Source organism: Dama dama, chromosome 21 (genome assembly GCF_033118175.1).
Source record: "Dama dama isolate Ldn47 chromosome 21, ASM3311817v1, whole genome shotgun sequence".
Taxonomy (NCBI): Eukaryota; Metazoa; Chordata; class Mammalia; order Artiodactyla; family Cervidae; genus Dama; species Dama dama.
Window position 1 is genome coordinate 4,790,596 of NC_083701.1, and position 15,495 is coordinate 4,806,090.

The following is a 15,495-nucleotide window of genomic DNA, read 5'->3' on the forward strand; positions in this document are numbered from 1 at the left end:
ACGGCTGAGTAATATCCCAAATACCACGTTTTCTTTTTTTAATTTAATTATTTTTATTGGTTTATGACATTGTATGTTTCTTGTGCAGTGTTAAATGTCTGCTTCTGTACAAAGCAAGGCATGCTCACCTCCAGAAGTTTGGTTTCCGTCTGTCCCCGCGCAGTTGACCCCCTTTACCATTTCCCCTCCTCCCACTGCCCTTTCCTTTCTGGTAACCACCACCCTCGTTCTTTGCATCTGCATGTCTGTTTTTGTTTGGTTTGTGCATTTATTTTGTTTAAAATATTTATTTTAAAATATCTTACTGAGTCGTTGATGTACAAAGTGCTTGTTTCAGGCGTACCGCAGAGTGATTCGGGTTATGTGAACAGCGCGGCTGTGAACACTGGGGCACATGTTTCTCTCTGAATTAGAGTTTTGTCCAGATATGTGCCCAGGAGTGGGATTGCTGGGTCACACGGTAGCTCTATTTTTAGTTTTCTAAGGAACTTCCACATTGTTGTCCGTAGTGCCTGCACCAGTTTGCATTCCCACTAGCAGTGTAGGAGGGTTTCCTTTTCTCCACACCCTCTCCAGTGTTTATTATCTCTAGACTTTTTGATGATGGCCATTCTGGCCGGTGTAAAGTGGATACCTCATTGTAGTTTTGATTTGCATTTCTCTAATAATTAGTGATGCTGAGCATCTTTTCATATGCCTGTTGATCATTTGTATGTCTTCTTTGGAGAAACGTTTATTCAGCTCTGCCCATTTTTTGACTGGGTTTTATTTTTTTTTGATATTGAGCTGTATGAGCTGTTTGTGTATTTTGGAAATTAATTCCTTTGTTGATTGCATCATTTACAAATATTTTCTCCCATTCTGTAGGTTGTCTTTTTGTTTAGTTTATGATTTCCTTTGCTGTGCAAAAGCTTTTAAGTTTAATTAGGTTCCACACTGCATTTTCTTTATCTATTCATCCATCAATGGACACTTAGGTTGCTTCTGTTCCTGTTTTTAAGGCTGAATAATATCCCATTGTAGGGAGAGACCACATTTTGCTAATCCATTATTTGTTGATGGACACCTGGGCTGTTTCCACCTTTTGGCTGATGTGAATGGTGCTCTGTGAACATGCACGGAGTACCTGAATACCTATTCTAAATGCTTTTGGCTATACACCTAGGAGTAGAGTTGCTAAATATAGTTTCTAAAGGGAGTAGTTTTTTGGTTACTTTTTTCTGCTCTTAGAGAACATTCTTAGGCAAGCTGTAAAGTCTTGCCTTTTACTTTCCCGCTGATGTCTGGGTGGTCACCACTGTCTGTCATGGGTCATTTCCAGCATGTGCAGGGCCCCCTGCCCCCAGCCAGGATGCATCTAGGCCCCATCTGAGGGTCTCCTGATGGCAGCCTCCCAAGTCTTTGTGGGACTAAAGGAGAAGCACATGGGGCTGCCCACACTGTGTCCTCATCTGTAAGATGGGAATAATAACACGTCATTGGGGCCCATGGATTCTCATGACATGGAGGGAGCAGGGCCCAGGGGGTGCAGCCCAGGGCTGGGGCGGGGTGGGGAAGCCCAGCGGGAGTCTGGACCAGGGTTTCCAGGAGACCCCCATCCCATCCGCCAGGCACTCCTGAGTGATAACACAGGCCCAGCAAAAGGTGAAATGTCCGTCCAGTACAAGCAGGGGGAGCGGGCACCCGGTTGGTACGAGCGGGAAGGTCCCTGAGGCTGGGTGGGCTCTGCTCTCAGCTGGCCCCCCCTACCCCATCCGTCCCAGCCCTCCCAGGAAGGGGCTCACCAGGCTCTTCCCGGCAGGAGGGGTCCTCCCTCTAATGACCACGAGCTGTCATTAGAAATCTGTGGCTTGTGAGCTTGCATATTTTTTAAAATATATTTTTAGGTCTCCTTTCCCTCTTAAGAACACAATGAAGTGAAACCCAAAGGGAACGTTTTGGGAAGTGAATAATAATAATAATAAAAAAAACCTATGAGGAAATTGCTCTGTCATTAAATAAAACACCAAACCTGCCAGGTTTTCCTCCAGAGATCACAGTGCCAAACCGGTGACTGAGCAAGGTGCTTCCAGGCGCCTCCGAGAGGGGCCAGGGCTCAGGCCGTCGCGTCCCTGGCTGGGACAGGGAGCCTTGGGTTCTCATCTGTGAATTGCAGTAGAGGTTTTGTGGACCAAACCCCATGGGGATGGTAGGAAGGGGCCTCCGTCTGCCCAGGATGGCCACGCTTGCCGGGCCGTGGTTCAGCTTGGTGCTTTGTGCGGGGCGGTGCTGACCTCTGCCCACTTGGGAGAGGCGCGTCCATGGCCTTTATTTGTGCATCTGTGAAATGGAGCCTGCGGGTGACTCTTGCGGCAGGAACCTTGCTGTGATGGGGCAAGGTGGATAGGGCAGGTGGGGGCCGTGAGACAGGGCTCAGCGGTGGGGGGCTGTGGCCTGGCTGGCTGCTCACTGCCCCCCTCCTGTCCCTGCCTGCCCTCTCCTTAAGTCCATTCTCTTCTCTCCTCCCTTCCCTCCGGCTCTGGAGCCTCGTGACTCCTGCGTTAGACAAACAGATGGTTGGTTTTGTCTTATTTTGTTTGGCCTGGACCGCGTTTTAAAATGTTTCATTAGATGCTAATTAGATTCCATATTTTCAGTATCCAGTATTTCCAGCTTCTCTTTAAAAACTGGTCGCCCTGGCCTGCAGCCCTGGTCCCGGGGCCTGGGGAACAGCTGCTCTTTCTGGGGAATCGGGTCTCCAGCTGGCTGCCGGCCGCCCACAGGCCTGGTTTCACCTCCCCTCCGACAGACCTGGTGGCTGTAAGAGAGACTGTGTGAGGTGCAGGGGCCTGTGAATTGCAGAGTGCTTTGTTATCCATCCCAAACTGCTCTTCATTATTTTTAGTCATGCTGAGGTGTAGGACATGTTGAGTGTTAATCCATTGCAATCAAGACACTCAATGAAGCCAGATTATTGGGACACAGGTGGGAGTGGCTGAGAAGAGCTGACTGGAGACTGGACTCAGACCTGGGGGTGAAATGAAAGCCCCCGTTTCTCAGGACAGTCTCCTCTGTAGCTGGGCTCATCCTCATGGTGGTGGAATGACTTCTGGGGCTCCGGACATCATACTCTGGCTCCTTTCTGGCAGGAAAGAGCGAAAGGCTCATTGGTCCAGGGTTTGGCCAGTGGACCCAAGCAGAACCCACAAGAAACGTCATCCCCTTTTGGGCAGAATGGGGGTCCTGCACCTTGGCCCAGGCCCCCGTGGTGGGATCCGGGGGATATTCAGGCTCCGTTACATAGTGAGAAGCGTGTCTTGACCCGGAGCTGTCACAGAGATGGCCCTTCCAGATGAGAGAATGAATGCAGAAAAGCTTTGTTGGCTGTGGCGTGCTGTGGAGGCGACCCTCACTCCCCTCTACAGAGGAGAAAGTCAAGGTTTAGTGTCTGAGTGGCTTCCCAGCATTGTGGTTGGTGAAACAGGAGATGGAGCCAGATGTGGTCCTTGGGTCTTCCTGATCTCTATCCAGGAACCCCAGGAGGACCCTTCCTGCCCACTCTCACCGCCCCACCCCTGCCCCACTACAGGGCCTGTGATTCATTCTCCTTTTTGGTGTCTGCAGACACCTGAGGCTCAGGAATCCTAGGGAGCCTGTACGGGAGCTGGAGTGAGGCCGGTGCTGGGAGGATGGATGAGTGGGATGCTGGTTGCAGCTGAAGTCGGGCGGTGGGGGGGGGGGGGGGGTGTGGGTGCTAGAAAACACAGGGGGCTGAGGGCAGCGCCCTTCTCCGGCCCATCCCTCTCCAAAGCCACCCTGAGTCATTCTTTAAGAGAATTTGTGCCTATTTTAATTCCTACAGGCACAGAATCCTTGCATGTCCTTTATAAATATTTCATTCTCTTCCAGAAGCAAATTTCTTGACCTCCACACGCCTGGGTGGCTGCCTCCTTCCCTGGGCTGCGCCTCTGGTAGACCGCTCTCACCTGGCGCCTGGCCTTGACGGCCGCCCCCACTTGGAGCGGCAGAGCACCCCAGGAGCTTGGGGCCTCGGTGAACTTGACCAAGGAGAACGAGGTGGCCTGGGCAGGGAGGGAGGGGACCACCCATGGTCCCTGAAGGGCAGAGTCTAATCCAACCTGTCCTGATCCCCAGGGGCCAGTCTTGTTCCCCCCGCCCCCCCCCCCCCCACAGTGTCCTGGAGGGGAATTCAGAGCCACCTTGGTCATTTCTGGCCAAGGGATCCTGGCAGGCTTCATGGAGGGGCACTCCACAGTGGGGGAAGCTTTGCAAACGGTGAAGGGCTGCAAAAGTCCGAAGAGGTCGTTTACTGCCAGCTGTTGATGGGCTTAGATTTCGGGGGAGCCACGGGCAGTCCTGGAGTGTCAGGAGTGAGGCTGGTCTGCGACCCCCATTGCCTTATACTTTTCTCAGTGAGGACAGCCCGCTGGACGGTCACGGCATCTTAGGGAATCTCAGCCCAGAGCAGGAGTCAGGCCAGGGAACTTCTCAAACCTGGCGGCTGCCACGCTCCTGAGGAATCTAGCAGGAAGTCAGGGGTGGGGGGCACAGGGCATTTTTCTGGGAGTGCTGCCTGTCACCTCAGTGGGCTCTTTGGGGCGCCCCCAACCCAATAGGAACCATCAGTTTCATTATCCTCCTTGCCCGCCTGGCTCCCTTGCGGGGACAGAGCCTATTCATTTGTTTTATTTGTTAGCCTGCTGCAGCCCTGAGATGCAGGCCTCTTCTCTGCAAAACCTCTCCCAGGACAGATCAAAGAGACCCACTAAGTATATTAAAGGGGCCGTGAAAATCAGGCCGGATGATGCAGTGTCTCGGGCAAAGCTGCCCCCGGCTATGCCGGGCTCAGGATAGGCCAGGGCATCAAGGTAGGCCTGGAAGATGGCGGTCCCGTGTGCAGGGATGCTGCCTTCTAAATTCTAAGTGACTGCCCCGTGCCAGGCTCTGGGATGCGCCGGGGCGGGCCAGGAGTGGGCTTCTGCCCATCTGGGAGCCACATTCTGGTGAGAAGGCAGTGGAAGAGAGGAGGGCAGTGGAAGGAGGAGAAGGGCGGGGGGATCTCCGTCCCCATCCAGAGGCCCAGCCCCACGGTGGCTGCAGCAGGTGGAATCCCGAAGGAGACGTGTGGTCCAGGTGGTGGTCCTGCCCCGGGAGCTCCCAGGCCCCTGGCCTGGGCTTGGGGATGGGAGGAGACGCAGAAGGAAGCAGCTGAGAAGGCTGGCGGTGCGGGCAGGCCGCGGGGCAGCCCTGTTGTGTCCAGGCATGGCTGGCTGAGGACCCGACGTGGGTGCCCACGTGTGGGAGGCGCGCCCGGCGTCTGCGTGTCGTCCTGGGCAGGGGCTCAGCTCCGGGTGCCCTGGCCCGAAGGCTGCAGAGCGCGGGTCTGGGTGAAGGCACGGAGAAGGGCCATGAACTAGCATCAGTTCTGGGGCATCGGTCCACTTGTGCTGCAGTAACAGAATGCCAGACTGCGGGGCTCACAGAGCAGACGTGTCTCGGAGTTCTGGAGGCTGGAAGTCAGAGATCCAGGTGACAGAGGGTTCAGTGCCTGGGGGGGAGGGTGGGCTCTCATCCTGCCTGCCGATGGCCACCTTCTCGCCAAGTCCTCATGTGACAGAGACAGAGGAGTGCTGGCTCCTTCATCTCCTTATAAGGGGACCAGTCCAATCAGAGGGGACCGCATTCATGACCTCATGTAAACCTCATCCCAGAGGCTCCATCCCGAATGTCCTCTCCCTGGGGAACTGCAGGAGCATTCAGTCCACAGCAGGGACCTGATGCCCTGGTAAGCGGTCAGTTCCCGCTGCCTCTCTGTCCCTCTCTGTTCCTCCCTGTCCTCGGCCCCATTTCACAGACAAGGAAACAGAGGTGTCTTTCTCAGATGCTCAGGAGTCCAGACAGCTCTTCAAGGTGGGGCTTGCTGTCTGAACAGTTCTACCTCCTCTCTGGGTTTGCAGGTCAGGAGGCCCGTGCAAGTGTGGAGCTGGGCTCTGCAGCCTCTGTGGGCCTCACTCTGCCCATCTGGTTAGTGGGGAGGTCGGCTGGGCAAAGTGCAGGTTCTTCTCTAGGCTGAATCCCCACGTTCCTCTTGGTGCATAGTCCTGTAGCTCTTGCACGCTCCACCCCCACCCCTGGGCTCAGCCTCTGGGTGTTCTTCTGGGGCGAGGTGCATGGGCTGGGCTGTGAAGCGGAGCTCGAGGGTCTTCCGTTCTCCTGAGCCTCCGTCACCCACCACGTCCACCTGCCTTGCCCTCAGTGCTCCTGGAGGGGGAGCCAGGATCCTCGGGCCCCAAGCAGATGCCCACTGCCTCTGCCCTTGGCCTGGTCCCGGGCTCTGCCACAGGACCCCGGGCCCAGGGGGAGGGCCTGATTGTGAGAGCGGGACAAGACAAGAAGTGCTGAGTAACGTCCAAATTCCAGCGGAGACAGTGGCCTGGGAGAATTCCACACACCTCTCCTCCTGGCGGGCTCCTATCCATCCAGCAGTGACCCTGCACTGATGCCCCAGTCTGAGCAGGGAGCCTCCTCCGTGCTTCTATCACATCCAGCATGGGCTCCGGGGTAGAACTTTCCGCCAGGCAAAGCTGATGATGCTGAGATTCTGACACTGCGCTCAGCCTCCCAGTTTTGTGTCTTGTGTTCACCAGATCCTCCCACAACCCACAGGGCCTGGTGGAGAGGACGCTGGCCAGCGTTGAGCTGAGGCCCCTCTCGCACCCTCCCCTGGGCCCTCCACACCGGCCCCACCGCTCCATGAGCTAAGCTGGGTCTCAGTCCTGGGGTCACTCTGGCAAGGGCTCCACCTCCTGTCATGGCCCCGAGGCTCCTGAATTTGATTCAGAGTCTGTGTCCCCATCAGCTCCAGGTTTGGGCAGGGACCTGGGAGCACCTCTGGGGGTGGGCCTCCCCCCGACCCTGCTCCGCCCACCTGCCTCCTGGTTGGCGACAATGTCCTGGGAGCCGCAAGGTGAGGACCCAGCAGGGGCTGGCGGGCGAGTGAGCCGGGATGGGGCATTGCCTGAAATGCACTCTGGGCTGATTCCCTGTGCTTGGACCCTGAACTGGTGTCCTGGAGCTCACGGAGCAGGAATCAGAGCTGCCATGTGTGCACACTGGGGGTGGCTTTGCAGGCTGTCACCGGTCCCCACAGCTGTCCTCACGCTCAGGGGCCTGGCTCCTTAGGACCACAAGCACGTCTGAGTCTCAGGCTCTGCATCCGTGGAGAGTCAGTAGTGAGGGGACTGCAGGGGTGAGTGCAGAGGGACAGTGAGAGCCGCCGTGTCCCCTGCATGCAGGGAGCTTCGTACCCAGCGGCCTGTGGCCTTTGCATGGCCCAGCCTGAGGAGATCTGGGTATCAGTCGTGCTGGTCACTGCTGGGCTCCCACAGGGCTGGGGAGGGATGACCCGTCTCCTGTGGAGTGGCCGTGACCTGGTCTCACTGTCCCCTTCCAGCTGCATTTCCCACATCCGTCCGGTGACATGAGTGAGTCTTCCGAGGTCACAGAGCAGGAGCCCAGAGGCTTCTGCCTGGGGCTGGGGTTTCAGAGTCTCTCCTGGGCCCCATGCACACCTCCTGAAACCCATATGGATCAATTTTAGTCTCTTTGATGAAAGGATGAACTGTTTACGATGATGGAAGGATGAACAGTTTACGATGATGGAAGGATGAACAGTATGGCCCTAGGTGGGATTCCTGAGGTTATGTTGGTGGAGGAGAAAGTGGCTCCCAGTGCTCAGAGAAGCCTAGAGCTTAGAGGCTCTAGGGGGAGCGTGGGGGCATGGGGGGAGCCTAGAGTCTTAGAGGGCAAAGCTGGACAGAGGTGTGGCTCTGAACTCATGGGGTTGGGCCTCACAGGTGGGGTGGAAGGTGACCGAGGAGAACACGCACCAGCCTGGGAGTCCTCGGTGGCATTGTGACTCCCATGCCCTCCACCTAGGGGAACTCTGGCCGTGGGCTGGCTGGCAGCCCTAAGATAGCAGGGGAAGATGAAAAGCCCCTGTGGGCCCCCCATACCAAGCAGAGGTAGTGTGCATAGTCAAGGCTCAGGGTGAGTCTGGATAACATATGACTAGATGTTTGAATCCAGCTCCGCCTAAGGAGGCCAGGCTGCCTTCATTCACTCACAGATTAGAAAAAAAAAAAAAAAAAAGGCAGTCTTTTAGGATCGAGTATTTGTAGCTGGTTCTCCTTTCGGGTTTTCTATCCTGTTGCATTGAGCTGTCAGTCTGTTTTTGTGCCAGTGCCAAACTGTTTTGATTACTGTAGCCTTGAAGTATAGTCTGAAGTCAGGGAGCCTGATTCCTCCTAGTCCATTTTTCTTTCTCAAGATTGCCTTGTCTATTCACTCAATAGTGAAAGGCCTCAGAGACCTGTAGGGCACTTACCAGGTGTCCTAGAAGAAAGAGAATAAGTCAAAAGAAACAGAAGAAATAATAGCCAAAACTCATCAAATTTGGTGAAAGACACAAATTTACAGATTCAAGAAACTCGGTAAACTTCAAGCAAGATAAATACAAAGAAAATATCAGAATCAAGCTGGCAAAAACCAGAGAGAAAATCTTGAAAGCATCAGAGAGAAACAGTGCATCACATACGTGAAACAACTATTTGAACAGCACTTACTTCTTAATCATAAACACCAGAGGCCAGGAAACAGTGGAACAACATCTTTAAAGAGCCTTTTAAATACCATAACCCACAACTCTATCCAGGGAAAATATCTTTTGAGAATGAAGACAAAATCCACTCTCAGAATCAAAACTTGTTTCCAGCTGCTCTGAAGAGCAGCATGATTTCTAAAGGAGGTGCTTCTGTCTGGAGGGAAATGATGCCAGATGGAGACTGAGGTCTTCAGGAAAGAACAAAGCGCATCTTGGTAAACAAGTGGGTTTATATTTATACAAAATGCAGGGGTGGGAGTCCCATGACATCTCCATATAGCTCACCTGTGCAGCTGATATAAAACCCAGATGGATGCTGGAAAACAGTAGATGGTTGGCAACTTAATAAGGCGGTAAATTAGCTAGTGGTTCTGGATGAGATCTATTTACGGGAAGGAAACCAGCATAGTATTTGCTGGGTCAAAACCAGGTGCCCGGCCCCCAGCCCTTCCTGTGATGGGTGAGGCAGTGGCCCTTCTCAGGGCCTGGACAGCAGTATGCCTGTGTATCTTGTCCGTGGGGGTGTCAGTTCTGCAGCCCGCCACCCTGCAGAAAGAAAGAATGCCATCATTTTGACAACCCGTGGTATATCTCACTGGTTTGTTACAGTGATGACATCCCTTAGCAAGACAGGTACACAAGCGTGTGGGCCCAGAACACCCCAAAGCTTAGGGTCTTCCAGGTGAGTAAGTCTCCCAGGGCCCCAATGGTCCAGGGTGCAGGACTGTCCCTGCTGCAGCTGCCATCTCGTGGAGCCTTCCAGGAAGAAGGACGCTGTGCCGGATGCCTTCAGTCTCCCCATCGAGATGCACCCATCTTCACCCTGCTCCCCACTGGGGAGGCTAAGTCTGTCTGAGCCACCTCTAGGGCTTCTTGGCCCTCTGGTGTCCAGCCAAGTTCATCCATGGGACAGCCCCAGCAGGAGGTCTGAGGAAGGGAGGGAGATGAGGACCTTGGTAGTTGACCTCTTCAGCGGATTCACGCCCTGGAGTGACTCTCTACAAGTGCCAGCAGCTACATCCACGGTGTGTAGACTGACAGCTCTCCATGACTGCGGGAGGTGGCACTCTCAACTTGAACAGTTAATTAATGGGCTATTTATAGCGTGGGAGTGTGAGGAGGGTAGAAGGTGTGGTGGCCTGGGACGAGCAGAGCCCTTGGCTGATATGCCATGTGTATGCTCCACTGGATCCACTTCCCGTATCTTCTTATGATGCGGTGTGGTGGGCACTGCATGCAAACAGGACGCATGTGAAGCCTACATATAGAATATTCATTAAGTGTCTGTGGGAGGCACAGACATGGCACCTGCGGACGCATTATACAAATACACGTGGCACACGCTTGGAACTTCGTGAAAGGTGGCTGTGTTAGAGGACATGGATGTGGATGGGAAGTGCAGAGGCGAAAGCCACATGCCATCTACATGTGTTAGACTAACTGGCGCGCAGAGCATCTCCTGCATCCCCACAGCACACACACTTGGTGTAGGATGCGAGTAGGCGTGGAGAGCACTCAGGATCTGTGCGCCACATGTGTGCCCACGCTGTGGGGGCCGCACACATCCTATCTCAACAGTACTGTTTGCGACCCCATGGACTGTAGCCCACCAGGCTCCTCTGTCCATGGGATTTCCCAGGCAAGAATCCTGAAGTGGGTTGCCATTTCCTCCTTCAGGGGATCCTCCTGACCCAGGGATGGAACCCACATCCCCTACATTGGCAGGCGGATTCTTTACTGCTGAGCCACCAGGGAAGCTCTCAATAGCATTCACACTATCTACAGATTACGGTACAAGAGACGCAGCAGAGGGCATACAAAATGCACATATGCCACGAGTGAGGAAAGATGGCCTCTCCTTCCCAAGAAGAAATCATAGTTAGCATATAGAAATATAGCAGGTTTCTGTATATTAACAATAAAAGATGAGAAAGAGAAATTGAGGAACTAATCCCGTTTTTGATTTTTTTAAATTGGAATATGATCGCTTTACAATGCTGTGTTAGTTTCTGCTAACAGTGCAAGAAGTGAATTATCTATGCGTGTATACATAGCCCCTCCCACCCATCCCCACAGGCCACCATGGAGCACTGGGCTGGGCTTCCTGTGCTAAGCAGCAGGTTCCCACTAATCACCTTACACATGGTGGCGTGTATATTCAGTCCTGATCCCCCATGCAGCCCACCCTCCCCTTGCCCTATGTCCGCATGTCCATTCTCTGTGTCTGTGTTTCTATTCCTGTCCTGGAAATAGGTTCATCTGTACCATTTTCTAGATTCTACATGTATGCATTGTTATTCAGTTGCTCAGTTGTGTCCAACTCTTTGTGACCTCATGGATTGCAGCGCACCAGGCTTCCCTGTCCTTTACTCTCTCCTGGAGTTTGCTCAAACTCATGTCCATTGAGTCGGTGATACTATCCAACCACCTCATCCTCTGCTGTCCCCTTCTCCTTTTGCCTTCAATCTTTCCCAGCATCAGGATCTTTTCTAGTGAGCTGACTCTTTGTGTCAGGTGGCCAAAGTATTGGAGCTTTAGCATGAGGCCTTCTGATGAATATTCGGGATTTATTTCCTTTAGGATTGAGTTTGATCTTCTTTGCTGTCCAAGGGACTCTCAAGACTCTTCTCCAGCACCACAATGTGAAAGCATCAATATATGCGTTAATACAAAATTTGTTTTTCTGACTGACTTATTCCTCTCTTTAGATCAGATAATTTCTATTGATATGCCTGTGATTTTCTTCTTGCTGTGTCCTCATCTGACCTTTCTGGTCCAACTCCAACATTGTCCTGCCATTCCTCCTCTTTCATAAAGGCTGTGGGGTCTCTGAGGGGGTCAGATCTCTGTGCTGCCTCAATGGGACTGAGGGCCAGAGAGGGTAGGAACTTGTGATGTCACCTCTGCAGTGAAAGTGTGACTCCCAGTCAGGCAGGACGAGGCACAAGTTCATGGCAGGGGAGACGCAGCAGGCTGAGCGTAAGTGATGAATCCCTGGTGGAGAGGTGTGGGCTGGAGCAGTCAGGGTAGGCTTCCTGAAGGAGGCAGTAGGAGGGAGCAGGTCCCTACTGAGTCCCAGGCCCTGCTCTTTGGTCTCAGCAGATCTGCACAACAACCTACCTCAGTTATTATCCTGTGTAACAGGTGAGGACACCCAGGCTGGGAGAGGTGGTCTGCAGCCCATGGTAATACACCTGGGTTAAATGACCATGAGCACGTGGCTCAGGGGAGCACCAGGGAAACCCTTCTTGGTGGGGCAGGATTGGAGATGTTGGAAGGCCATGTTCATCCTCCAAGTTTGCAGTCCACATTCCGCCTATTATCCTGGTTTTTTTTCCCCAGGCACTGTTAGTCCCGGAACTTGAACTAGCCTTAGGTTCCTCCTGCCATATTGTGCCAGCCCTGCCCGGGCTCTGACATGATCACTGTGCAGCTGAGTGACCCTGGAATTTCACCTTTCCAGCACCACCATGCTCAGTTGAACCTGAGGGAATACAGGCTCAGCTTTGCATAGCTCATGCAGGGAATCCACAGAGGGGTGTTCTGTGGAGCTGCGCGAAGAGTTTCAGAGGCACCTACACATGTGGGGTCTTTCAGGATTATGTGTCCCCTCGATTCTGACAAGGCCACATTCACACAGTGGCACGGATTTACTGTCCTTTGTTAAAGAGGTCTTTTGTGTGCTTGGTATTTCTCTAGGTGCGGGGATACTGCAGGGAACAAAGGAGGTAAACATCTTTGCCCCTGTGGTGTTTATGCTCCACTCAGCAGGGACCTTTAGATTCAAGACCTCTGCTTTTAAGCCTCATTTGCTGAAAACTCTGGGTTTAAATCCCAATTCTGAAGAAATCAAGTTACCCAGCTATTAAATAACTGTTTTCCTGCCAGTGGTGTCAGATGCATTGTGTCTGCATTGTCTGTTTTACAGGGTCAGCACAGGTTAGAAAGAGGTGGTGTATGATGGGGGTCGCACAGACCAACTAGTTGATTGGCTACCTGAGCTGGGCACGGGGAGCCTGGGCAGGAGGCAGGGGCTTCTCCAGACCATGCTGAGCTTCCTGGCATCACCCTTGAGGCTGTGGAAACTGGAGTTCTTTCTCCCCCCTTACCAGCACACGCAGAAACGACTCAAGTGGATCCATCATCCCCTTCCACCCTGTGCACCCCTCTTACCTTCCAAGGTGTCCCCGCCTCCCTGGGTGGCCCCACTGCTCCCAGTGGGGGAGGCGCAAGGATTCACATTTCCCGGGCTTTCCACCCACCTGTCCGCCTAACCTGGCCATGGACCCAGCGTTTACTTTAGAATACAATTATGGTGGTCAACAGTAACAACAAGAAAATCCAGTTAGCATTCTTTGACTGTTTGCTCTTAGGGATGATACATGGTGAGCGTATTTCATTTTTCTCCCTTGGGCTGGCTACCTCTGCAGCTCTCTGCAAAATCGAATGAGTGAATACGCTGCTTTTCTTTGGAAAGCCTTTGTGTTACTCTAAGAACAGTAAAATGACTCCCAAACTCCTCCTCCGACTGCCCTAAATTAACTGCTGCAAACTTGGAGGAACATTTCTTCATTGATTCTTGCCTGTTCTTCCCACCACCCCACCTCAGGTTAGGCCCCAACTGTAATGCCCACACATCCACCCCACCTTGACTTGAGGAGACCCCGCCTCACTGCCTCTGCATTTTCTCATCTCCTCCCGCAGGTTACGGGCATGCTGCTCCCGGCACGGACGCGGGCAAGGCCTTCTGCATGTTCTACGCGGTGCTGGGCATCCCGCTGACGCTGGTCATGTTCCAGAGCCTGGGCGAGCGGATGAACACGTTTGTGCGCTACCTGCTGAAGCGCATCAAGAGATGCTGCGGCCTGCGCGACACGGAGGTCTCCATGGAGAACATGGTGACCGTGGGCTTCTTTTCCTGCATGGGGACGCTGTGCATCGGCGCGGCCGCCTTCTCCCAGTGCGAGGAGTGGAGCTTCTTCCACGCCTACTACTACTGCTTCATCACGTTGACTACCATTGGGTTCGGGGACTACGTGGCCCTGCAGACCAAGGGCGCCCTGCAAAAGAAGCCGCTCTACGTGGCCTTCAGCTTTATGTATATCCTGGTGGGGCTGACAGTCATCGGGGCCTTCCTCAACCTGGTGGTCCTCAGGTTCCTGACCATGAACAGCGAGGACGAGCGGCGGGACGCCGAGGAGCGGGCGTCCCTGGCCGGCAACCGCAGCAGCATGGTCATCCACATCCCCGAGGAGGCGCGGCAGGGCCGGCCCCGGTACAAGGCAGACGTGGCGGACCTGCAGTCCGTATGCTCCTGCACCTGCTACCGCCCGCGGGAGTACGGCGGCCGCCCGGCGGCACATCAGAACTCCTTCAGCGCCAAGCTCGCCCCCCAGTACTTCCACTCCATCTCTTACAAGATCGAGGAGATCTCGCCAAGCACATTAAAAAACAGCCTCTTTCCGTCCCCTATCAGCTCCATCTCCCCCGGGTTACACAGCTTTACCGACAACCACAGGCTAATGAGACGACGGAAGTCCATCTAGGTCTGGGGCGGGAAATACAAGCCCGAGTCTTGTGTCCTCTTTGACGTTCAGTCTCATGGGCCCAACTTGTCTTATTTATTATGATTATCCTTTATGATTATGATTATCGTCATCATTTTTTTTTTTTTTTCCTTTCTCTCCTTCCTTCCTTTCTTGGTTTCATTTCTTCCCCACCTTTCCAGCGAGACAGAGCAGGCCAAAGGGAAAAGAAAGCCCGTCTTCCTCTGAAACTCGCATCTGAGCATGAAGCATGGATTTTGTCCTTCTTCCCAGCAAAGTATGCCTTACATTTCTCCCCAGCCTGCCCCATATCTCGGGGTGGGGAGGGGTGGCTTTCCCAGGACAGGTGTGAGACCCAGACAAGGAGACAGCCCAGAGGATACCGACCCAAAGTTGCACACCCCGCTGAGTGCCCACCCACAGTGGCATCTCTGACCCAACTCCTTTCTCCTCCTCCCAAGCAGCGGGTGGCCGTACGTGTGTGGTCTGAGTGTGTGCGAGTGAGGGCACACCCCAGTGTGCATCTGTGTGTGTATGTGTGACGAGATGGAAAGTGCCAGGTGTTCATCTTTCTTTTCCATCACACAGTTCTGTTAATAGCCCGCTTTTGGCTGCTTCCAAACAAAAAGGGGAAAACAAAACCCAGGAGGTTCTTGATTTATCATCTTGCCGAATCAAGCATGTTCCATAAGCAGCCTTTATCCCAGGCGTGTCATGATCACATTTTTTAACTGCTAGGTTCTAAATTCTATTAACTTCTTTTTAGGGGGTGGGTGGGCAAGCCGTCATGGATCATTGTGGCTTGCCAGTTCAAAAATTTTTTAAACAAGCATGCACTTTGTTAAACTGGTATGCGTTAACAACACAAGAAAACAAAAAACTAGCAATGGAATAATCAAAAGCCAATAATATTAATTTATTAGAGACATTTTTAATTTTGCCATCTCTAGTTCCAACAATTTTCCATGTAACTGGAAGTGTCAGGGGAAGCTGGAAAATTGTTGCAACTGCAGAGTATCTATTTTATTATTTCTCTCTTATTTATGTGACAATGTGGATGATGTGTGCAGCGTCTACCTACATGAGTGAGAATTATAGTCTGGGATGCTTCGATGAGAATGGGTGTTAGTAAGTGGATGTGGTTTCTTTTCCTAATGAACAATGACAGGGCATTCCTCGTTTTAAAGAATATATATAATGTATTTTAAAGTGTGTCTCCAACCACATTTGATTTGTAAACAAGGGAATGTTGATGTTGGTCTCAGGAAGAGTTTGGAGACAAGGAGC

The 15,495-nt window shown here is 52.9% G+C and overlaps 1 protein-coding gene across 1 annotated transcript in view; it reads left to right on the plus strand.

Annotated features, from left to right (window-relative positions):
• KCNK9 (potassium two pore domain channel subfamily K member 9) overlaps positions 1 to 14,208 on the plus strand; it is a 91,873-nt gene extending 77,665 nt beyond the window's left edge. The window contains exon 2 of the mRNA XM_061122787.1: positions 13,367 to 14,208. Coding sequence (XP_060978770.1) covers positions 13,367 to 14,208 — 842 coding nt within the window. The remainder of the gene's footprint in view (positions 1 to 13,366) is intronic.
• Positions 14,209 to 15,495: the final 1,287 nt, after the last annotated feature.